At 58.4% G+C, this 23,475-nt stretch overlaps 7 protein-coding genes across 7 annotated transcripts; 6 read left to right on the plus strand and 1 right to left on the minus strand.

Annotated features, from left to right (window-relative positions):
* Positions 1-2,678: 2,678 nt before the first annotated feature.
* On the plus strand, positions 2,679-3,831 carry HRG_02424 (eukaryotic integral membrane protein; the record flags this gene model as incomplete). The annotated part of the gene is made up of 3 exons (XM_044860895.1): positions 2,679-3,055; positions 3,114-3,717; positions 3,766-3,831. The coding sequence occupies 3 exons, from the start codon at positions 2,679-2,681 to the stop codon at positions 3,829-3,831; spliced, it is 1,047 nt and encodes a 348-aa protein (XP_044724528.1).
* A 6,354-nt stretch (positions 3,832-10,185) lies between these two features.
* Positions 10,186-13,131, plus strand: HRG_02425 (tetratricopeptide repeat domain-containing protein; the record flags this gene model as incomplete). The annotated part of the gene is made up of 11 exons (XM_044860896.1): positions 10,186-10,300; positions 10,359-10,562; positions 10,620-10,702; positions 10,756-10,935; positions 11,001-11,093; positions 11,149-11,305; positions 11,368-11,612; positions 11,674-11,934; positions 11,992-12,196; positions 12,257-12,498; positions 12,547-13,131. 11 exons carry the CDS (start codon positions 10,186-10,188, stop codon positions 13,129-13,131), a joined length of 2,370 nt encoding a protein of 789 aa, XP_044724529.1.
* A 658-nt stretch (positions 13,132-13,789) lies between these two features.
* HRG_02426 (glutamine amidotransferase domain-containing protein) lies at positions 13,790-15,833 on the minus strand (the record flags this gene model as incomplete). Its single annotated transcript, XM_044860897.1, has 6 exons — positions 13,790-13,817; positions 13,887-14,302; positions 14,357-15,293; positions 15,343-15,389; positions 15,514-15,600; positions 15,654-15,833. The coding sequence occupies 6 exons, from the start codon at positions 15,831-15,833 to the stop codon at positions 13,790-13,792; spliced, it is 1,695 nt and encodes a 564-aa protein (XP_044724530.1).
* A 653-nt stretch (positions 15,834-16,486) lies between these two features.
* On the plus strand, positions 16,487-17,892 carry HRG_02427 (ribosomal protein l3 domain-containing protein; the record flags this gene model as incomplete). The annotated part of the gene is made up of 5 exons (XM_044860898.1): positions 16,487-16,492; positions 16,547-16,632; positions 16,693-16,849; positions 16,907-17,580; positions 17,640-17,892. 5 exons carry the CDS (start codon positions 16,487-16,489, stop codon positions 17,890-17,892), a joined length of 1,176 nt encoding a protein of 391 aa, XP_044724531.1.
* Positions 17,893-18,498: 606 nt separating this feature from the next.
* On the plus strand, positions 18,499-19,061 carry HRG_02428 (uncharacterized protein; the record flags this gene model as incomplete). Its single annotated transcript, XM_044860899.1, has 2 exons — positions 18,499-18,745; positions 18,817-19,061. The coding sequence occupies 2 exons, from the start codon at positions 18,499-18,501 to the stop codon at positions 19,059-19,061; spliced, it is 492 nt and encodes a 163-aa protein (XP_044724532.1).
* A 387-nt stretch (positions 19,062-19,448) lies between these two features.
* On the plus strand, positions 19,449-20,477 carry HRG_02429 (small subunit of acetolactate synthase domain-containing protein; the record flags this gene model as incomplete). Its single annotated transcript, XM_044860900.1, has 2 exons — positions 19,449-20,239; positions 20,297-20,477. The coding sequence occupies 2 exons, from the start codon at positions 19,449-19,451 to the stop codon at positions 20,475-20,477; spliced, it is 972 nt and encodes a 323-aa protein (XP_044724533.1).
* Positions 20,478-21,226: 749 nt separating this feature from the next.
* On the plus strand, positions 21,227-23,271 carry HRG_02430 (putative kh domain-containing protein; the record flags this gene model as incomplete). The annotated part of the gene is made up of 10 exons (XM_044860901.1): positions 21,227-21,425; positions 21,510-21,769; positions 21,922-21,943; positions 22,002-22,054; positions 22,117-22,290; positions 22,359-22,430; positions 22,491-22,567; positions 22,620-22,937; positions 22,993-23,188; positions 23,248-23,271. The coding sequence occupies 10 exons, from the start codon at positions 21,227-21,229 to the stop codon at positions 23,269-23,271; spliced, it is 1,395 nt and encodes a 464-aa protein (XP_044724534.1).
* Between the last annotated feature and the right edge of the window lie 204 nt (positions 23,272-23,475).

Consider the following 23,475-nt stretch of genomic DNA (forward strand, 5'->3'; position numbering starts at 1 on the left):
GTGTCTTCTGGGTCCCGCCGGCCGCCTTGTGTGCTTGTTTGTGTGGGCGCCTCTCTCGCCAATGCACACACCATTTCTCTCTCTCTAAAGTGTCCATTTCCGTCTCTTGTTTTCGTCTCCTTTCTGCATGTCGGCGTCCTCGTCCCTCTCTCTCTGCCTGACCTGTGCAGCACAGGCGGCAAGTGGCAGGTACTTCCAGGTACCCGGGGCCGAGTACGGAGTACCGTGCACACGCATAAGCACCCCTTCTCGTCGCCCGGGCCGGGGTGAGCTAGGGTAGGCTTGGTACTACTAGTATGTACGTAGTTGCTAACTTATGTGCTGGGCCAAACAGGGACGACGAGCCAAGAACCCTCTAGTTCCACCAGGCCGGCCTTGTTTTAGCGAAAGTCGCAGCATCCGTCTGCTAGGCGTGCTCCACGGCAAGCACTTGCGTTTAGCGTCGAGTCACTGTTGGCGGCAGATGCACCCGTTGTTCTCGCCTGCCAAGGTGAGACGGTAGACAAATCGTGTGCATCTGCAGAACAAAATGCCGTTGGCTGGCGGGACGGAAGACTAGCTAAAACCGTGGCCTCCTGGACAGTACCGTCTTTGCAGGCATTTAAATGGTCGATGGGTGGATGCGTGATGCCTGCAACAGCCTTGGTCAGCAATTCGGTACGGCCAATCCAGGCTTCCACCCACTGGCCTGCCCTGCCCTGCCCTGCCCCGGCCTCGCAGTGCAGCAGCTGGGGGAAGAGGGAGACCCCAAGAGTGCCAGACCAGCCGCCTTGGCGAGTGCCGCTAATCGAGCCCCCGCGGCCAGGACGCAACAGTGGAAGGCCCAGGGCTGATTCCTGGGAGTTACCTACCTTACTTATGTGTACATGCAGCCATTCTCACCCACGTACTCCGTACCTTATACCAAGCTGCATCTGGTCTCGTCTCTCTCTCTGTGGGCTCGGGTCCAGCGTCAGACAATACCAACACAAGGTGACGTACAGCAAAGCAGGTACAGGCTCGGATGAAATTGCCCCGCAGCCAGTGGCCGAGACGTCGCTCATGCTGGAGCGCTTCTCTGGAATCTGAAACTGATGCAGATCGGCCACTCCTTGGGCGATTGGCGTCAAGACCAGGTCAGGAGTGAGCTGGGGTGCCGCACTCCAGTTACATGTGCAGCAGTGCGCGGGACCACGCAGTACGCGTCAAGGTTAAAAAGGTAGTATACCCCAGGCGCGCGCGCTCGGAGAAATAACCGCCTGGGCAGGCGTGTCGCGAGTGGCACACGCACGTCGGGTCAAACAAGCTAAGCGACGACGTCGATGGCTTGCACAAGTTGTCCCGCTGCCGTGATATCTCTCAGCACCTATCGGGCATGCCCTTTGGATTGCCACCTGGTCTGACGATCATGACGACGGCCTATCCCTGCCGAGAGGAGCCTCCCGCACGACAACTCTGGCGACGATCCGAGCTTCAAGGTACGGCACCTACAGTACAGTACTATATATGTACAAGAGCCCACCACCCCTGGATGGAGCAGTATTAGGCAGGCAATCCAGAAAGGCGCCCCGGATGCTACCTAACGCCCGTCTACCTCTTCTATGCTCCGTCCAGGGTGCCTCAAGGGTGCCTCAGGACAAGGTACCACGTATCCGTATCCGTACTATACACCTAGGTACCTACCTAAGGTAGGTATAGGTACCTAGGTAGTACCTTATTTAGTCCAGACTAGGTAGGTATCTACCTATGTAGGTACCTAACACAGTACATACATGCAGCTCAGTGCACCTCCATCTTTTACCTGTTGGCTAATACACAGCAAGGGAGTGGCATATATAGTAGGAGACGAGAGAAAAATCCCCAGAACCCTTGCGAGGGGGGGAGGGGCCAGGTCCAGACGTCCAGGAAGGGATCCAGATGCGCGTTGCGTGGCCAGTGCTTCCCTTTTCCTTTTTTTGGCCCCTGTGACACCTGCTGCATTACGCTACAACTAGACGCTATGCATCCGTACCTACGGGGAACTCGAGCGGGTTCATCCGGGTCTCGGGACAGTGGTAGTGGGGACGATTTGCCCCCGACACCAGGAAAATGTCGACGTTCAACTCATGGCCTCGAGGGTTAGGAATGCAGACTGGCTGGCACAAGGCATGTCGCTGGCAGTTGGTGTCATGACTTGAAACCCGCGTTGGATGTTGTGAGGGCATGCATTGTCCGAAAATAAACGCTGCGTGGTGCCAGACTATATCACTTGTCTGCCTTGGTCTTGTTTGCCGCGCACGCTCTCCTCTTGTGCATACAGTACCATGTGCTGTAGCCTGTAGGTGCAGGGCGGCGACCCTTGGCACCATCCGATATGCTCAAAGATGGCTTCAGCAATCCACCCCAAACCGAGGCTGCGAGCTTGGAGTGCCGATGCATGAATTGCACCCACCGTCCACGTCCCCATTACTCGCGCGCTGACGCCTTCGCACGAGGGGTCGTTTGGCGGCTAATCACTGCTGGGTGGTGTTGAACCTTTCTGCCTCAGGCCACAACTCGGCCCCAGCCGCATGGCTAAATGCTTGCGGCCCGCTGTTCGTCCAAGGTGCAAACCTCGCGCAGCCCCGACGTCCCCAACGGACAGCTTGCTAGCAGCAGCAGGCGACGCCCTTTCTGGTTCCCAACCTGCGCCGCACCGAGGTCGTCATCATCGCCTCACCATGCCTCCGCGAATAAACGTCCCGCCCGTCACCCGCATCCTCCTCATCGCCCTCGTCTTCCAGTCCGTCCTCAGCGCCGCCATCCGCTACCGACAGTGGACCGGCCACGCCGACATCCTCATCCCCTACCTGACGCTGATCCCCCAGCTCTCCCTCGCCTACCCCTGGACCCTGTTCACGACGACACTCATCGAGGGCAACGTCTTCACCTTGGCCATTGCCGCCGTCACGCTCTACCATGGCGGCAGGTATCTCGAGAGGGCGTGGTCGTCGGCCGAGCTGGCAAAGTTTCTGGTCCTCGTCTCCCTGGTACCCAATCTCCTGACGTTTTGCGTCATGCTCCTCTTCTTTACCTTGACGCGCAACGAGAGCTGGACGTATGGTCAAGTCCGCCCCGGATCGTCGCCTTCTCCTGCTGACGAATGCAACCCGCAGTCTGGCCACCATCTCGGGTACCGTCTCCCTTCAAGTCTCCTTCCTCGTCGCCTTTAGCCAGCTCGTCCCGGCCCATACCGTCACGCTTTTCCGCGGCATTCTCTCCTTGAGGGTCCCACGCTTCCCGCTGCTCTACATCGGCATCGTGACCGTCTTGTCCCTGACTCCCTTGCTGTCGAGGGCTGCTTTCTGGCTCGCCTTGTTCGGCTTCCTCACGAGCTGGACCTATCTACGATTCTACAAGTCCGTCTTCCCCGATCTCGACTCGTCGCAGCCCGCGTCGCTGCGCGGCGACGCCAGCGAGACGTTTGCATTCGCCGAGTTCTTCCCCGGCCCAGTCAAGCCCGTCGTGGCCGCTTTCGCCGACCAGATTTTCGATGTCCTGGTCGCCATGCATCTCTGCACACCGTTCTCGCAGGCCGATATGTCGGCGGCTCGCGGCGATAGGTTCTCGCAGCGGAGCACGCCGGGAAGCGCTCGCGCAGAGGCTGAGAGGAGGAGGGCAATCGCACTCAAGGCGCTCGACCAAAGGCTTAGCGCCGCCACGGCCGGCGCCACGTCTAGTTCACCCCCGCAACCCCCTGCTCGGCCGACCGGGCCAACGGTGCAGACGCAGCCGCATACCAGCACGCAGACGGCCATGACGTCTCAGCCTGAAACCGTGCTTGGAGAGACCAAATTTGGGCCGGACCACGAGAAGCAGGCGGGCAAGAGCTAATGCAAAGACCGGATGGTTGGACATGGGAGATATTCTGCGTCATGGCGCCGGCTTTGGTCAGGTTTTTATCGTCTTCTCTTCCTCATTCTTTACTTTGTCGGTCTGAGGGTACCCCTGTTGGACCGGGGCAGGAGTTGCAATGGTCAGGACGGCATGGTTGCTGCTGTCGAGAGGGGGCGGCGAGGCGGCGAGGACAGCCCTGTTTGCAAAACTATGGCGACATAGCTTGTCTGTGTGTGGAGGCGTGCAATTTATACTCCTTAGCGCACGAGCATGAAGCTCGGCCGGTGATGCCGGGGGAATGTACTTTTTAATGGTGGCTGGCGTGCCGGCTATCGCAACGACTCCTCCCAATGTCTGCTGCTGGAGTTTAGGGTAGCAGAGAAGCTGCATCGACCACGCCGTCCGTGCCGAAGTGCCTTACCATGCCGCATGCTAGGCAGACGATGGATATATACGTGCCGCGCCACTGCCTGGCAATGATTTTTTGCCGTGGACCAATAGGTCTGTGGGCCACGTTGTATTTTTACCAGTCCGATGGGTACGCAGGAAGTCTCGGACAAGAAAATCAAGAACTGGGCGGGACAGGGGTTTAAGCCGTGCGTGCCACGACACAAAGGTGCAAAAAAATTGGCAAGAAGGAGGATTGCGAGCCTAAAATACCTCCTACGAGGTAGCCGTCCCGCCGCATGTTTGGCGGCCGCGATAATCGTCTGAGCACTTCTGACGCAGGAGCCGCCGAAAGCATGGAGCGCCGAAACCTTGTGTGTCCCGAGACGGAAGAGGGGAGGGGTGCGGGGTGTGGCCGTGGCTGGTCAAGTGTGGCTTGACCGACAGATGTGACGACAATGAGGCTCCTCGTTCGGGGCTCACCGAGCATCCTCTCGCTCCATGCTAGCTCATCACGCCACCCGCCTGCCTCTTCCCCCCCTTGTTGATGAAGAAGCCGCGAGCACCGGGGCACCGAGCCGACATGATGCGACGGGGTCGCGTAACAAATAGTAACCAGTGAACCAATGAGAGGTGAGGGAGGCACCAGCGCGAGGAGGTTCGCAGCTTGATGCTCGAGAGTCAAGTCGTCACAAAGCAGGCGGCGGCGCGCAACGTGCTAGCGGGCGCGCCCCCGTTCTCGCCACCGACGACGGAGCGTGGTGGAGGTGGCGCCGCCGCTCGTGAATGTGTTTGCAAGCCTGTTGATACATCACGGCAGGGGCGCGGATGCGGATGCGCAGGTGATCGGCCGCCAGCGAATGCAGCCGCCCGCACGGTTGACCATGTCTTACCGACGCGCATGCGGCATGCTGCACCTACATACACGCGTGCTCCTCCGTGTGAATGTACAGTACACGCACAACTCGCACCAAGGCAGGCAGGCTTGCTGTGCATATAGCACATGTGCACGCACACATGCTCCCATGCTCGGGGAGATCTGGACCATGGAGGCGGTCTGATGCCCGTGCTGCCTGTAGGCATGTGCGTATGCACGCTGCGCGTAGATGGCTAACCTGAGGTGGTGAAACATTTCTTCCTGTCGGGTGAGAGCCGATGGACGGCCAACGACGTCGTCGCCGGGAAGCACTGACGTTGAGAAGCCATGTGAGCTTGTACATACAGTAGAGGTATGTATGCCTGCTTGCTTGTAGGGGAAACGAAACAGAGCCCCGTGCCACCCTTCCCACGAACTGCGCGTTGCAGGACGGCTGCCCCGACAAAATAGGACCAACAAAGACTGCGCGGGACTCGTCAGCCGCGGCATGTACAAGGGAGGAAGCGAATTGTTCCCGGGCGGAAACGAGGAGTACTGTACTGTACGTTGTTGAGATGGGCCTTTCGACCGGGGCCCCGACTAACGCAAAAGAGCCGAAGCCAGCCTCTCTCTACCAATTGGGACCGTGAGATGATAAGTCATGCACATTCAAGACGAAGCAACTAGTCGGGGCACGGGGGGAGCGACCCGATCTCACGCGGGTAACTACTGTAGTGCCGTGATTGACGACACAAAGATCATCACGTCATGGAGAAGAGGAGGAGCGGCGGCAGAAACAGTAACAGCAGGAGGAAGAGGTGGCGGCGGGTGGACCAGGAATAAACGAGAATGGCGCGTACTTAGATGGTAATCCGGGTGTTATGTCACATTTCCCTGGGCGCCACGACGAGCTTCTTTCTGCCATGATGAGCCCCGTCCGCATACAACAGGGTGTGGCACTGTAAGGTGGTGTGGTAGTTACTGTAGGGGTGGTGTGGGTGGGCGTCGTCCAAGGGGCCTGGACTGCCTGGGAGAAGAAAAGAAGGGCGGAGGGGGGGAGGGGGGGAGGCGTGCTGGCGCCACCCACCTCAAGGCCAGATCCGTGGCGCGTCAACGAGTGGAGTTGTTGAACTCAGGACATGGGAGGGGGGAGAGACTGTGGGGGCCTTTCTGTGGGGAGCGGAGCGGAGTGATGGCCCACCAAAGATTTATTCGGGGGTGGTTGCACGACTCGGCCCGTAGTCAGTACGTACCGCGTCGAGAAAAAAAAAGCCGTCTCAGGCGTGCTCTCCGCTTGGCACCTTGGCAGAGAGCGGGTACCGGCACTGGCAGCACGCACTGTAATTATGTATCTTGCACCTCGCTCCGTGGTGTGCTTCGTACAAAGACGGACTGTATCTGCAGGTATGTCTTCGCTTGTAGGTACACGGGTAAGTTACAGCGCGCCCGGTTGGGGGGAAGGGGGGGGGAGTACGGGGGCAAGGCTGGCACCGGTTTGTGCCTCGAAGCAAGTGGCGCTTGCCCTCCATCTCTTCCTACTACCTGGCCTTGGCGCTTAAAGGGCAGGCAGCGGTAAGTCGGACAAGACGTGGGTGGGGGAGCAGGGGCCGTGCTATTAGTAAGTAAGGCCGGGATGAAGGGACTCTCGTCCGACAAGTACCGAGCTCCTGGTGGACCGCAGGAACCGTACGGAGCACGTACGTGTCTCGGTACAGGCCAGCCAGTACGTAGCCCATACATGTTTACATGGGTACCAGCCTTGGGTACCTAGGTACCTAGGTATCCAGGTACGTTCTGCTCGGTGCTGTGCTGTTGTCTGCAAGAGCGACGCAAGCCCGACGCCAGACAATGGTTGCCAACTCGCACCACCACCACCCACCGGTGACCCGCCCCCCTCCCCTTGGTAGCAGCATAGGAGTCGCCAGACGGGACCCCTGCGTCCTGACGCGTCGAGGGCCGTCAACCAACAGCCGGGCGGTACGAGAAACGCTTCGAGCGTTGTAATTATTAGTAGCGTTTGCCATCCGGCCCTGCAAGCGATTTGTGCGTCGACGTTCACACAGCACGTTGCTGTCGTTGTCACCAGCAACAATTGTTCGACGTCAAGCCTACGTCGCACCTCGTACAGTGAAGACCTAGCGAAGTACCCGGGTACCTATTACCCTGCCTGACCTGGTACAATTGCCGGGCTCCAACAACTTTGCTGAGCTAAGGCATCCACCACCTCAAGCTGGTTTGATGACGCCTCTTTCCGCGGTTGCTCGCTGGCCTTAGCGACCATCCGCAGAGTTGAGGCCCGGACGAACTCTGTCCGTCTGCCTCCTCTTCAGGCCTCGCGGCTGCATACTGCCGAGGTGCAATGTGCCAGCTAGTGGCCTAGCATGCATCGCGAACCCGATGTCGTTTCTGGCACCCTCGGTCGCAGTGGGCGTTTGTCCCGGTGCCATGCACCGTTGTTGTGATAGGCCCTTGGCAACCTGGTTCGTCCCGGCGCCAAGCCAACGCAGAGCCTTGACAAAAAGACAATGGAGTCTTGTCAAAGACACGAAGCTGTTGCCGATATAGGCCTGAAAATTTGCCGACATGGCCTTGACACCATCGCCACCAACGTTTAGCAACGCAGGGCTGGAGTCTTTGTTGTTGATTTCTAATTACTCCCTCCCCCCACACGGGTGCACCCACAGCTGCCCGCCGTCATCTGCCTCTGCCCCGCTGGGCCGGGACGTGATATCCAGCAAAAGGTGGCAATAAAAGCGTCTTCGTATGTATGCACAGTCTGGCTGGGGCGGTGCATTCCTCATTGCATTCTGCAGATGGTACCTGCCGAGAGCCTTGTTTCCTCGCAAGGCGGTGCGCGTATTCGTATCAATGCTCGTCATCGGAATCCTTCCAGCGACCGCTCTTTGCATCCGAGCTGAGCACCTAAATGAGACGGGGAGCCCTCTCGCCCCGTGCTGACGCGGCGGCACATATTCCCCGTTGATTGCCGCCAGAGACCCCATCGAGGGGACTGAAACACCCGGAGCGCAGGGCCTCGTCGCCGACGGCGCCAATGTCGCATCAAGGCGAGAAACAAACAGGCGGAAAAAGCATAACGCGCCCGCCTAGCGGCCCATCGCCGAACCGCTCCATGGGCCGTCCAAACTCCCTTTTTTTGGTGTTGTGACTCGGCGCTCGGCTCTGGTCTTCGCTATGCTCCCCTTTCCCTCCCTTGCCCCTTCTCCAAAACCGCCTCGGCTCTATAAGTTGGGTCTCAGAAAGCGTCGATGCTGTGTATAAGTAGATGAGCGCGTGCATGCATTGCGGCGTGATTCTCGATACCCGTTCGTGTCGACCCGACGAAGCCTCACATCTTGGCCGTTTTTGCACGCCGCGACATCCAATAAACGCTCGAGGGAAATGGAACAGTTGCATCTTGGTGCAGTCGGTGCCTTTTCTTTTGCCGCCCTCGAGGCTGTGGCCCGTTTCCACAGCCCTAGCTTATGCGTGGCCTCCAGCTGCAGCCCGACAAAGGGTGGTGGATGACAGGATGGATGGACGGATGTTGAGAGCCCAGCTGACATTTCTGATGCGAAGCTGGCCGTCCACCTTGCCAAGTGCGCATGATAAAGTGCCTCGCCTAATTCGAGGCGGGCACTGTGAGCCATTCCGGATTTGCGGCGTTGCGTCGAGGTTATTTTCAAGGTGTGTGTGTTGCCCCAGCCAGCCTCGGAATAGACAGCTACCTAGACGATACACAAGGCGCGGCTTCTGACAGCGGCCCAACAGGCGCCCACACGGCGAAAAACGTTAGGACTGTGCAGTGCGGGTCTGTATGTCTTATCCCCAAAATACTTGACTCGTGGATGCGCCTTAGCTAAAGGACTTCTGATATTTGCCTACAGTATTTGGTCTAGAGATACCCTGTGCTAAGTCAAGTGGAGAGACAGAGTACTCCAAGCCTGATGTACCTGGGGCACACAAACACCTCATCCAAGAGTCTACATGAGGCGCCCACATTAGGAAGGTTCTGGGGAAGAGAGGTACGGGGTACCTGGGCACGAACCTTCTGACGTGCCTTGTCCCTGGAATCGTGCTACACATTGATGAGCTGCGTCCGGTACCGAGTACTTGATGCGGCGGCTTCAGATTGATGCCCATGTCTGGTACGGAGTACATCCAGCAGATCTACAGAGATACTTGGGGGCCGGAGGGCTCCTCCCTGGTAAGGAAGGCATGCCCGCCACGCGCACGGGGCAGAAGACGCAGCTCCCCAGGCCCGTACGTACATACGTAATGCAGGTGAGTTGGGGCAGGTGGCATCTCGCCTTGCTGGCCCAGCGCCTACCCGAGGTTCCCACCCAGTAATCTATCAGACAACAGGTACGACCTTGCAGCCCGGTCAAACAATCGTAATGAAAAAAGTACAGTACCTCTGAAAAGGAAGAGGGGGGAGGGAAAAAAAGGCCTGCCGGTGCAACCGCACTAATTAGCAGGTGCGCCCAAGCAGATGCAGGCAGCATGGGTGGCCCCGCTTCGCTTCGCAGCGGCACGCCGGCGTGGACCTAGTGCGCCCGTTCCCTCCCATTTTCATGGGTAAGGGGAGTTTGACGGCCAGCAGCGCAGGTCCTTCCTCCACTAGACAGCCTCTCCCCAATTGCCCGCTTCCCTCTTCCTCTCTCACTCTCAATAGACGGCTTCATCGGACCAGGCCAGCCTCGACCCCGAACGCTGCCGCCGGCCAGTCCGCCATCGCCGTGTTCCGGCCTCGTGCCCACCAACCTCGTCTCTACCTGTTTCTGTTATTCACCCTTTTCCCCTTCTTCTCTCCCCTCCCCACGCCACGGTTCCCTTGCCGTCATCTCCGTGCGGCGCTCCGCTTGAATCGAGTCCGCGCTTGCGCATCAACACCACCATCCGCGCCTGGCCATTACTACTCGAGCATTGTCCTTGATATCTTCATCTGGGCTTCTTGCGCCCGCTGCCCTCTCCAGCTCCGCCTTTGACCCTGGATCGACAGCACCCGACATTGCTGTTCGCTGTTCTGGCACCAGCACTTGCTAGCCGCTGCTCGGTAGCGCACACTTTTCCTCAACTCGGCCATGGCAAACCATCATCCATCGCCCACCATGATGCAAATGCAGCATCAGGGACAGGTCGCGCCTCCCCAAAATGTCCAGGCGAGCCACTTTGCCCCGTCGCATCAAATCGCTGCCATGAACGAGGCTGTCTGGCTGCAGATAGGTATGTTGCCTCTCCGCCAGGCCCCAGTCATCGCCAGAGAGTTCTAATCGCGTCGCAGGGAGCTTCTCGGAACTCTTGCGCGTCCCTGACGAGGCCATGCATGCCTACGAGCGGGCCCTGCAGGCCAATCCAAATTCGACGGCGGCCATGAATGCCATCGGCATGCTGCTCAAGGGCCGCGAGGCCTTTGACAAGGCGCTCGAATTCTTCCGTGCCATCGTCCAACTGGAACAGAATAATGGCGAAGCCTGGGGAAATCTCGGTATGTCAACCTCTTTCTTTGCCACTCTTCCTGGCGCTTTGCTGACGACTGCAACAGGCCACTGCCATCTCATGACCGAGAATCTCCAGAAGGCATACGATGCCTACCAGCAAGCCCTGGTCAATCTCAGAGACCCCAAGGTATTTCGAAGCTCAGGATTTTGACCGCAAACGTGCCCTGACGCTTTCCATAGGACCCGATGCTCTGGTACGGCATTGGCATTCTCTACGACCGCTACGGCAGCTACGACTATGCTGAAGAGGCATTTTCGCAAGTTATGCAGATCCAACCCGACTTTGAGAAAGCCAACGAGATATATTTCCGCCTCGGCATCATATACAAACAACAGTCCAAGTTCAACCAGAGTCTTGAGGTGAGATGAATTACTTGTCGCCCATGACCGTTTGCCAGTCCGTAGATTACTAACTGTGGTGATAGTGCTTCAAGTACATTGTTAATTCACCACCGGGGCCCTTGACACAAGAAGACATTTGGTTTCAGATTGGACATGTGCACGAGCAGCAAAAGGACGTAAGTGATTATCCTTGAAACCCCTTGCCTTTTCCACAGCTGACGTGTGATCCAGTTCGAGAACGCCAAGGCTGCCTACCAGCGGGTTCTGGATCACTCACCCAATCACGCCAAGGTTCTCCAGCAGCTAGGCTGGCTTCACCACCAGCAGAGCAACGCATATGAAACCCAGGACCGGGCAATTCAGTATCTTGAAAAGTCTGTTAGTGCAGGTATGATGCGCTGCCCAGATCAACCACTCAAATGACGCTTGCTTAGCTGACACAAGTCGCAGATAACACCGATGCTCAGAGTTGGTATCTGTTGGGTCGTTGTTACATGTCCCAGCAGAAGTATCCGAAGGCATACGAAGCATACCAACAGGCCGTGTACCGGGACGGCAAGAATCCGACGTTCTGGTGCTCCATTGGTGTGCTCTACTACCAGATTAACCAGTACCGAGACGCCCTTGACGCCTACTCTCGAGCCATTAGGCTGAATCCGTACATTTCGGAGGTTTGGTATGATCTCGGGACCCTGGTAAGTGTTGATTCTCGCGCAGCCCGCCTCTCAAAGAGCATGATGCTGACTTTGCTTCAAGTATGAGTCTTGCAACAACCAGATTGCCGATGCGCTCGACGCGTATCAGAGGGCTGCGGAGCTTGACCCAGGCAACCCTCACATCAAGGCTCGCCTCCAGCTCCTCCGGTCTGGTGGTAGCAATGGAGGCCCGCCTCCGGCACCCCAGCCAGCCGACGTACACCCCCAGGCATACCAAGCCGCCGGCCCTACTGGCCCTGTCGGGCCCCAGTGGGGAGGATCTGCGCAACAGCCCCCCTCTGGCGGTCCTCCGCCGCCCCCGGCTGGCGCTGGAGAGAACTGGGCGCGCGGGCTCTCTAACGTTAACCCGCCACCACAGCCCCCCAATCCCTATGAGGGTCGGGAGCCTTTCCGCGGCCCACCTCCGCCTCCGCAACGGCAGCCCAGCCCGCCGCAGGAGCCGCAAATGCGTCAGCAGCCTTACCCAGACGCTGGCAGGGGCGGACTCTCGCGTCGCGGCATGTCTCCAGCTCCTGCTGGACACCAATACTCTCAGGGTCCTCCGCCTCACCCTCCTTCACAAGGCCCGGCCCCGACTGATCGACGGGTCGTGAATCCCAACTGGGGTGGCGCCACCCCTTCAGCTTCCGCGCCCCCGTCGAGCTCCGCCAACGGGGCCAATCCTCCGCCAAACGGTATGGCTCCTTATAGGTCGAATAACAGCCCACGTGCTGACGGCCGTGTCGCCCACGATACTCGAATGCCCTCGCCGAAGTCGGCCTACCCTCAGCACCAAGCGCCGCCACAGGCCTACGCTCATCACCCGGAGGCGCCACCGCAAGTTGCCCCCGAGGGCGGACCGGCCTCGGCGCCATCGGGGCCTGAGGTATCCGCCCAGCGCATGGATGACCGACCCTCCTCGGTTGGTCCTAAGCGGATGCGAGAGTGGGAAGAGGAATCTGCAGCCAAGAAGCAGGCAAACGAGGAGAATCGAGCACGTCTTGATGATCTGAGACACAGAAGACCCTCGACTCCTCCCCGTGACGCGTATCGCCGCAATTCGTCCGAGTCTCGTCGCCCTGATGAGCAGCGTCGCGGCGAAGAAACGAGGAAAGTGGAAGACGTGCGTCCTCCGAATGACGGCTACCATCCCTCTGAAGCTGCCCATCACCCTCAACCTGTCGGACCCAGTCAACTGCCACCTATGCAACAACCATCTAGTTCCGCCATGCAGGGGGTCGTGCAGGAGAAGCCGCACGCGGGGCCGCCCCTTAAGGAAGAGCGGCCGGCAACTGAGCAGGCCAATCTTCCTCCCCCACCCCCGACTGTTGCAGAGCCTGAGAGAGCGGCCAGGAAGATGGACGTGGACGAGGATTACGATGACAGCGGCGAAGACGACAAGAAGGCGGTTCTTGCCAACGGATCTGCTGCGGCACCAGGGTCCACGGATGGGAAAACGTCGACGCCTGCGAATGCCGGGGTCAATGGTTCCTCGGGTACTGCCACAAAAGCCGAGTGACGTCCGTGGAAAGGAAAAAAAGGGAGGATGCGAATAGGCCAATGGTTTTTTTCAAAACCATGCGGTAACTTCATTTATGTCTTCCTTGATGTATACCACGCCGGGCAATTGCCTGATTCTCTTTGTGATGGGAGGTCAGGTCGATGATGTGGGGGGACCGGCCTGTTTTCTTTTTGGCTACACAGCCGCCGGCGAACGATATCCGAGCTCTAGTTATTCTACGCATCCCTGACTAGCAAAATCATTCCCCAACGCGGTGTTGATGCTCGAGATGGAGAACGAAGTACGTACCGGAAAACAATCACGTGACATGCACACTCCTCGACGGCTAAGAGTTTCCAAACCGTCGAGGGGTCCAAGCAAGCATTTATGCCAGCCTCTGCAGCAGCGTTACTGTTCGCGCGGCGGATCCGGCCGCCCGCGCCGTTCGACGGCATCTATTCCTAATCCAAGCAGACACAACTCCGCCGCTCCCTGTGTCTTAAATGTAAAGGAACGCAAAGACCAAGAGGCAGTGATGCCTTTATTCCACCACCAGATCTATATTCTAATCAGTCTGTACCTGCTCAACTCAAGCTAGTCGCCGCCTCTTGCCATGCCGACGGCCTGCTCCAATCCGTCGCCGTGTCCCGATGATCCTTGGTTCCGTCTATGCCGTCTACGGGTCCATCGCCAGATTGTGAAGACTGTGCGTAAACAACTGGTCAGTAAACCACCATCACCACTCTGAGAAGCCTCTCCAGGGTCATGCTTACCCGACGTCCTCACGGTGCTCGGGGCTCCGGGGCTCTATGGTTGATGCTAGCGAAGCCACGTCATGTCGTCCGTTGACGATGGCCGGCGGGCTGTCGGCGACTGTATGTACGGGCCTGCCGTTCCCATTCGTACTCGGCTGCTGAGCACTTGCAAATGCCGCCGGCTTCGACTTCTTCTTCCGTATCCGATCCAGGTGCTCCAGGTAGCCGTCGGGAAGCCCCGTCTTGTACTCGCCGCAGAAGACGCCCACCTCAAAGTCCTTGATGTGCCCTTGAGGCGAAGACTCTGTGCAGGCGGCCTTGAGATCCTCGAGATCCTGGTATATGACGTCGTCGGCGTTGATGTGCTTTGCGATATCCTGTCTAGTCTTGCCGTGCGCGATGAGCTCATTCGAGCTGGCGAGGTCAATGCCATGCTAGGCCCCATTAGCGTCATCATTCGACGCGGTATGACCAAGGCTCGGACTCACGACGTGCGGATACGTAATGGGGGGCGCGCAGCTCGCAAAGATGACCTTGCGGGCACCAGCCTCCCGCGCCATGCTCACAATCTCTCTGCTTGTCGTACCGCGAACGATGGAATCATCTACCAAGCATACAACGCGTCCCTGGAACTCGGATTCCATGGCGCTCAGTTTTCTTCGAACGCCCTTTTCTCGCGCCTTTTGCCCGGGCAGGATAAAGGTCCTGTACACATAGCGGTTCTTGACGAATCCGTTGGAAAAGGGCTTGCCGAGCTGCTCGGACACGACGGAGGCGGCGGTGTTGCTCGTTTCTGGCACTGGGATGAAGACGTCGATTTCCTTGATGCCGTCTTCGCCAAGGGTGTCCTTGAGCTTCTTGGCCAGTTTGACGCCCATGTGTTGTCTGCTCGTGTGGATCGAGATGCCGTCCATGACCGTGTCTGGCCGGGCAAAGTAGACGTACTCGAAGATGTCTGGCGAATATGCCTGGCGCTCCGCCACTTGCCGAAACTCGGGCTTTCCGCCTTTTTGAATAAAGACTGCCTCGCCTGGGAGAATGTCTCGAATATCCTTGAAGCCCACTTGGCGAAGTGCGATGCTCTCAGACGCCAGCATGTAATCGGTCCCACCTTGGACCGTCGCCGAGGGCCGACTGCCCATGACCAGAGGCCGGATACCAAAGGAGTCGCGGAAAGCGAAAATGCCGAAGCCGGCAATCATGGCTGTGTTGGCCCATGCTCCCTCGCATTTCTGATACATCTTGGTCAGGGCCTTGAAGATGTCGTCGACGTTGACTCGGGCCTTGCCGGTTTCGTTGAGCGCGTTGGCAAAAATGTTAAGCATCAGTTCGCTGTCGGAGTCGGTGTTGACGTGGCGGTGCGCCTCTTGGTCGAGGAAACGGCGCAGCTCGGGGGCATTGGTGATGTTTCCGTTGTGAGCGCAACTGTCGCGGGTAAGTTCAAGTCGGTGATGCGATAGCATCTAGCACTCACCATATTCCATAGGGCGAGTTGACGTAGAAGGGCTGCGACTCTGCGCTCTATGCGAGCAGTTATATGTAAGCTTGATGCGCGGTGGGTATGTCGAGTCTCTTGGCCAGTGGCATTGACGCGCAAGAGAAAGTATCATGGGCGCATGTTCTCGCAGGATGAGAGAGAGCATACCGAGCTCGTTCCCGCGGTCGGGTAGCGAAGATGGGCGATGCCCATGTATCCCGGGAGGTCGGCGACGCGCTTGCCATCTCCAAATACCTGTGCGATGGCGTAAGCAAGGACCAGGTGGCGACTGGCGACAAGAGGCATACCTTGGCTACCATGCCATTGCCCTTGCACTGGAAGATTCTGCCGCCCGCGCCGCAGGTGGTGATGCCACACGCATCTTGGCCTCTGTGCTGAAGGTAATAGAGGCTTTCATGCAGGTCGACGGCCGCGTCGGCATTGTGCGAGTCGGTGTCGGCCAAGATGAGAGCGACGATGCCGCACATATCTGCCGATGAGACGAGCTTCAAGGGCGAACGAGTGCGCCGATGCGACGTTGGACTCCGTCGATGCGCCGGGGGAACAAGAGTCGGCGCAGTCGACTGACGATGCGGATGGAGGTGAAAGGCTGAAAGGAATCGTCAGGCCGAAAGTCGATCGGTGGTTGTTTGTTTGTTGGGGAAGGGTCTGTTTGAGAGGGAGAGCGTCGCGATCTGCATCGGCTTCTACGTGCTGCAGGATGCTTTGCGGGCAGAAGTAAGTTGTCTGCGCAACTTATTATGCAGGGCCCTTTTGGCAGCGCAGGCGGCTCTGACCAACCCGAAACCAACGACTGAGAGCCACAACTGACGCTTAGCCTCGGGAGGTACGCGGGTACATGACCTGCTTTGGGCCGCTCGGTGAAGCCGTGGTAAAGGGTAAAGCGCGCTGCCCTGCCCGCCGGGGTACCAAGTACTCCCTCCGTACTCCGTACCAGTATCCATACGTACCGTTTTTTTGGCCCTGCTGGGGCAAGCAGCCGTGCACGGGCCACCCACAAGCTTGCCCATGCACACCTCGCTTAAAATTTCACGCACAAGTCAGTCTGCAGGAAAATCTTCTCACGGCTCGCAGGCTTGTCAACTCCATACTAACCCTCAAACCACGCAGCCCGCCCAAAATGAGTGTTCGTCGCCTGTCGCCGAGTCCGTCTTCGCACCAATGCTGATTCCATGGATAGCACCGCAAGTTTGAGGCTCCTCGCCACGGCTCCCTGGCTTTCCTGCCACGGAAGCGTGCTGCCCGCCACCGCGGAAAGGTCAAGTCGTGAGTACTCCTGCTCGCCCCACGACGCGGAGCAACGGCTGACGGCGACGGCCTCTGCAGCTTCCCCAAGGATGACCCCAAGAAGCCCGTCCACCTGACCGCCACGATGGGCTACAAGGCCGGCATGACCACCATCGTCCGTGACCTCGACCGACCCGGCGCCAAAGCCAACAAGAAGGAAGTCGTCGAGGCCGTCACGGTCATCGATACGCCACCTGTACGAACAATGCAGCCCGCTTGGCTTTCTGCCTATGGCTAACATCTACTCCCCTAGATGATCGTTGTTGGTCTTGTTGGCTACATCGAGACCCCCCGTGGCCTCCGCTCCCTCACCACCATCTGGGCCGAGCACTTGAGCGACGAGCTGAAGCGCCGATTCTACAAGAACTGGTACAAGTCCAAGAAGAAGGCCTTTACCCGGTATGCCAAGCAGCACTCGGAGAGCAGCGGCGCCTCTATCACGCGCGAGCTCGAGCGCATCAAGAAGTACTGCACCGTCGTCCGCGTCCTCGCCCACACGCAGATCCGCAAGACGCCCCTTAAGCAGAAGAAGGCCCATCTCATGGAGATTCAAGTCAACGGCGGCTCCATTGCCGACAAGGTCCAGTTCGGCAAGGACCTCTTCGAGAAGCCCGTCTCCATCGACACCGTCTTCGAGCAGGACGAGATGATCGACGTCATTGCCGTCACAAAGGGCCACGGCTTCAACGGTGTCACCGCTCGCTGGGGCACCAAGAAGCTGCCTCGCAAGACCCACAAGGGTCTGCGAAAGGTTGCCTGTATCGGTGCCTGGCATCCTTCCCACGTCCAGTGGACTGTTGCCCGTGCTGGTCAAATGGGTTACCACCACCGTACCTCGGTCAACCACAAGGTTTACCGCATCGGAAAGGGCGACGCCGACGACAACGCCTCTACCGAGGCCGACGTCACCAAGAAGACTATCACCCCGTACGTAAAACCGGTCCCTAAACTCTCGAGGCGGGTCGCTTTGCTAACTACCGGTTCAGCATGGGTGGATTTGTCCGATATGGAGAGATCAACAACGACTTCATCATGGTTAAGGGCTCTGTCCCTGGTGTCAAGAAGCGTGTCATGACGCTGCGCAAGTCAATGTTCACCCACACCTCGCGCAAGGCTCTGGAGAAGATCAATCTTAAGTGGATCGATACGTCGTCCGAGTTTGGACACGGCGCCTTCCAGACGCCCGCCGAGAAGAAGCAATACCAGGGCACTCTCAAGAAGGACATTGCCTCCGCATAAGCAGCGGCGGCTTGTTTCCTTTTTTATCTTGGCCATGGCATCGGTGTCGAGGGTTTGTTTTGCCTTGCTTTCAGCTGGGTCGGGTTTCCACAACGGGACGAACATGAAAAATCCGGCAGACGGACGAATGAAGATATCAATTGAGACGTGACAAACACGACGCTGTAGTAACAGGGCCTTCTTGACGAGCGCTCCTGTGAGCCGTTGGTACAATCATTGTATCCTAGTGAAACATGGTTTTGTCACGTAAGAAAACAGTTAAATGTGCTGGCGGGGCAGCGACTCCGCGGGTATAAAAAAAGACGTTCATCTTGACGTCACCCCCACTTTTGGATGGGCAAAACCGGGCAGCCCAACCTGGGAGTTGGAGGACCATCACTACGCATGTTGCAGCAATCCCTTCTGCACGCCGTTTCGCGACGACGCCTTGCGCCAGCGACCGCAACACGCATCACATCGCTTCATTGGCCTGTTCTCATTGGACCGTCTCGTCTCGGCACGTCGCAACTACTCGCAACGACAAGCTCTGCGACTACCCCACCAGCCACACTGGGAACTCTCGTCAGCCGACGAACCCTGTCGACAGGCCGACCCTCAAGCGAAACCATGGCGAGCGACGAGGACTACATGGCCTTTCTGGACAAGGCGAACAAGGACGTCGGCGGCGGACAGGCGCCGGCGCAGCAGCAGTCGAGCGGTGGAAAAGGCGTGTTCAAGGCCCTGGATGAGGGGAGCCCTGTGCCGAAGGCCATCAAGGACATTTCCCCGCGTCCCTTCTACGAGAGCGACACCGACGAACCGTTTGAGCCTGTCTCGCTCAAGTGGGACGGAGAGGGTGGGCTGCCGGATGAAGGTACTGTACAATGGCCACCTCGACAACGAGCGCCCCCAGACACAGGTCGGAGAAACTGACAGCAAATGCAGTCGAATTCGCCAAGCTCATCCATCACTGGGACGCGGAGAATGCGGACATTCAGATCATGGACCCGGTAGGGTGGGACGCGCAGTGCCTTTATACCCATGTTATTGACGCGGTGCGTGAGGCGAGCAAGGGCAACGACGTAAGGGTCTATCGCGTCGAGCGGGATACGACGAGGGTGGAATACTGGGTCGTGTCCAGGTTTGAGGGGAAGATTATCGGGATGAAAGCATTGGCGATTGAGAGCTGAGCGACGATGTGTGCCAAGTAACTACAAGAATGCTAAAGAGGTTTCGATGCTGTGCCCAAACATGATAACTCTGGGAAACAACCGGAGCCAAGCCGTCCGGAGCCTGCCATGGCCGCTTCTTGTAATCACGTGCTTGTGGGAGGAAGCCTCAGGCCTTGCCAAGTCGTTGAGTCGACCTTGTCCGAGATCGGTGCTGGCCGCGTTACCAGGCAATGAGCGGCGCCATCACGTGCGCGATTGCCCCACGTACAGAAAAGCTAGCGTCTTCCCCAGCGCTTGACCACTGAAACCCCCGTTGCACGTCCAAAGTCCACGACGTGCATTCCTCGCTCATCCTCGGCACCTTGATCGACCAGAGAGCAACTGCCGCCCTCAGTCGATTGCCAGATGGCGTCGCTCCGGTGCTGTCCCGCGCCCCTGCGCCGGGTTGCCGCCGCCAGCTGGAGCCGACCGTGGAGCACCCCACTCGGCGCCGTCCGATGCAGCTCGTCCAGCAGCAGCTCGACATCTGCCATCGCTTACAAGGCCTTGCGAAACCGATCTGCTCCTCTGCCCGTGACCAATTCCCCGCCCTCGTGGTCGGCTCAAGCTGCCGTCTCCAATATTCTCTATGAGACGCCGACTCCGTCCATGGCTCGTCCGAAGCGCCACATCCTCAACTGCTTGGTCCAGAACGAGCCCGGTGTTTTGTCCCGCCTGTCCGGCATTCTGGCTGCCCGGGGCTTCAACATCGACTCTCTGGTTGTCTGCAACACGGAGGTTGAGGATCTGTCTCGCATGACCATTGTGCTCACGGGCCAAGACGGCGTCGTCGAGCAGGCCCGCAGACAGCTCGAGGACCTTGTCCCTGTCTGGGCCGTCTTGGATTACAGCAATGCGGCCCTCGTTCAGCGCGAGCTCCTGCTGACCAAGATCAACATTCTCGGCCCCGAATACTTTGAGGAGCTTCTGGCTCATCACCGCGAGATCACCGCCGGAGAATCGGGCAAGTCTTCCGAGGGAGCTGAGCGGCAGGCGCAGTCCCTCGAAGAGTCGGCGCAGGACTTTCATCCCAGCAAGCTCGCTGCCAGCGAGGCCCTGCGACATAAGCATGAGCACCTGAAGACCATCACATACTTTACACACCAGTTCGGAGGCAAGGTCCTGGATATCAGCACCATCAGCTGCATCGTTGAACTGTAAGTCACGCACCAAGACATTGTATTAGTTCGCGGCTCAAGCTCACAATATCCTAGATCCGCAAAGCAATCGAGGATCGATTCGTTCCTGAAACTGGTTGCGCCTTTCGGCATCCTCGAGTCGGCTCGCACCGGCTTGATGGCACTCCCTCGATCCCCTCTACACGCCCCTGCGGAGGAGCCCATCCACAAGGAGGCGGATGAGGTTGTTGATGCCAGCCAGCTGCCCCCTGGTTAGTCAGTGGTGGATTCGTCGGCGCCCAAGGCCACCTTGGCCGCCAGTGCCATGCAGACGCGGGACTTTGTGAGGAAAGCCGTGCAGGATGAGACTCGAAGAGTGCGCAAATATGCGACCAGCACCCCAAATCTGCTTTCTGGATGTACAGGCTATTTGTTGATTTCTTTCCGTGGCAACTGGCTGGATTAGAGGGACTCGGCCAACAATTGTCCAGAGTTCAGGCCTAAGCTCTGTGGACTGCAATATATGCGTCTCTGTTCCTTCAAAGTTACGATGGTGATGAGTTGCGATCGGGGCCATAAGCTCAGTAGAAACAAGGCGTCCTTGTATGTACTCCGTGCTCGGCCACGGGGTCTCGGAGGGAAAAGGTTGAAGCCTCTCTCCATGTATCAATGGTCGTAGAGTTCATGGAACAAGACACTGGTGGCAGCTATGCCGAATTCGCTAGATGGGCGAATCCGTTGCCTACCTTAGGTGGTTCCCAGTAGTTGATACTACGCAGCTGGCGGGCGGGGCTCCACCTCGACCGGCAGCCAATGAAAAGGCCGTGGGGACTGCTGATAATTTTCCCACTGGCAACAGCCCAAGACGGCGCAACGCCAGCGCCAACTCAACAGCTTCATCTCCAAAACACCGCGCCCTCCCGGCTTCCTGCAACTCCACAACCTGCCTCGGGACTGGGAGTCGCAGCCAAGCGCTCATATTGCATCTCACGGAACCTGCTGAAGCCTCGGACCACATTGTCCATCATGGCCGACGCCGATCGCCTCGCCGGCAAGCGATCCCGCTTCGATCAAACCGAGCCCGAGCCTAAGAGAGCCTCTCGCTTCGATCGACGGTCTCGCTCGCCGCCCGCCCGCCGCTTCGATGCTCGCGAGCGCAGCCCGCTCTCCAGGGATCCCCCATCCGAGTCCACAAAGTCCCCCATTGATGCTGCCGCTGCCGCTGGTATGGCCTTCACCCGTCTCGACATTGCGGAGCTCGCGACGCCTGCCTCACGCCACCGCGTGCTAACTCTTCTACTCTGCGCAGCCGCCGCCGCCGCCCGCATCAACGCGCAGCTGCAGGCTCGCAAGGGAATCCAGCATGTCGACGTGCCGCCCATCAACAAGCCGGAGCAGAGCCCGACACCCCCTGCTTCCGTCAAGGCGACGACGTCCTCGGCCGGCTCTGCTACGGCTCGCACAGTGGATGGCGCCATGTACGTCGCCGACGGGGACTACATCAAAGACATCGAAGTCAACGACCTGCGCAACCGCTACCTGCTCACCAAGAGCTCGACTCAGAAAATGGTAATTACTCTTGACGCTCCACTGATTCTCCAGATTCGTTCCAGCTCGGGCATGTGCAACGCCTGGTCCACTGCGAATACGTCTTGCTTGCGCGGCACAGAGCTCGTATGACTCCCCCTGTCTCTGCTCCTACTGACACCCTCTTGCCCTAGATCAAGGACGAAACCGGCGCTGGTACGCTTCGACCCTCGCTGAACCTATCACTGATGTCCCTTGTTAACTTTTCGTCAAGACGTAACAACGCGTGGCAGCTACTACCCTAACAAGAACATGGCAACTGCAGCCGTGAGTCTGGCCCATCGTCTTTTTTGCCCTGTCCCACAGGCCTTTTGCTGAATCCTCTCCAGAGCCCCCCGCTGTACCTGCACATCACCAGCACCACCAAAGACGGCCTCGAGGCTGCTGTGGCCAAAGTCCAGGAGCTTATCCAGCAGGAGCTCCCGCAACTGGTCGATGAACGGCGCTTTCGACGCCGTGACCAGGAGCAGCAGCCGCAAGTCGAGCGTGATGAGTACGGACGGGTACGTTGCCTCGGAACAATCTATCATCTCGACGCCCATGTGCAATTGGTCTAACAATGATTCTCCAGCGCAAATGGCCCGAGGAGAAGATTCCCGTCGGGCTGGAGCCAGTGCCCGGCTTCAACCTTCGCGCCCAAATTGTTGGCTCTGGAGGATCATATGTGAAGCACATTCAGTCCGAGACAGGCTGCCGAGTGCAGATCAAGGGCCTTGGATCGGGCTACCTCGAGAATGCCACCAACCGTGAGAGCGAGGAAGAGATGTTTCTTCACGTGACGTATGGATCGCCTCCCTCCCTTTGTCGAACATGTTTGCTGACCCCATCTTAGCGGACCAGACCCTGCAATGGTGGCCAAGGGAAAGGAGCTCTGTGAAGACTTGGTTGCCAATGTCAAGGAGCAGTACGAGGAGTTCAAATCCCGCCCTCCCCGCGGTGATCGCGGCGGCTACGGAGACCACCATCGCGGGGGCAGATCCCACGAGCAGCCTTCCTATGGTCGGTCCGGATCCGATCAAGCCACGAACTCGGTCACTACTGGAGGCGTAGCAGCTAACGGGTCGGGCAACGCTCAAGACTGGTCTCAGTATGCTGCGCAGTACTACAGCAATGGCCAGGACCCTTATGCGGCCTATGGCGGCTATCAGAAGTAGGCCCATGTGCGCGTGATTTCTGCCATTGGGCCGTCGACTGACTCTTCACAGCTACGTGGCCTGGTACCAGTATTATTATCAGCAGCAAGCGCAGGGCCAGGGTGCGCCAACTGCTCCTGGTCAGGCTGCTCCCGGCCAAGCGGCTGCTCCCCCCCCGGGCGACGCGGCACCCCCGCCTCCACCGGCTGATGCTGCACCACCACCCCCGATGGGCGCATCTCCAGCTCCCGGAAGTGGCTACAACGCGGTATGCAATGACATCGATGAAGGATTCTCCTGATCCGTCAGTTACTCACACCGGTATAGGTTCCCCCTCCACCTGGCCTTTAAATCGAAAGAAAGGCGAGGAGCCTGAAGGTGGCTTGATGGGTGAGAGTGGGTTCCTTGCACTGTCGATGGAGGTGGTTAAACGACTAACGTGAGGATAGAGAATCGAAAAACGCACCAAAGTTGAGACGGAGAGGCGATTTGTGGCCGTACGGATGGAAAGCCGCTGCTTGTACTTGTAATCCATAACCTCGCCGTCAAGATGGT

This window comes from Hirsutella rhossiliensis (genome assembly GCF_020360975.1).
Source record: "Hirsutella rhossiliensis strain HR02 chromosome Unknown scaffold00002, whole genome shotgun sequence".
NCBI lineage: Eukaryota > Fungi > Ascomycota > Sordariomycetes > Hypocreales > Ophiocordycipitaceae > Hirsutella > Hirsutella rhossiliensis.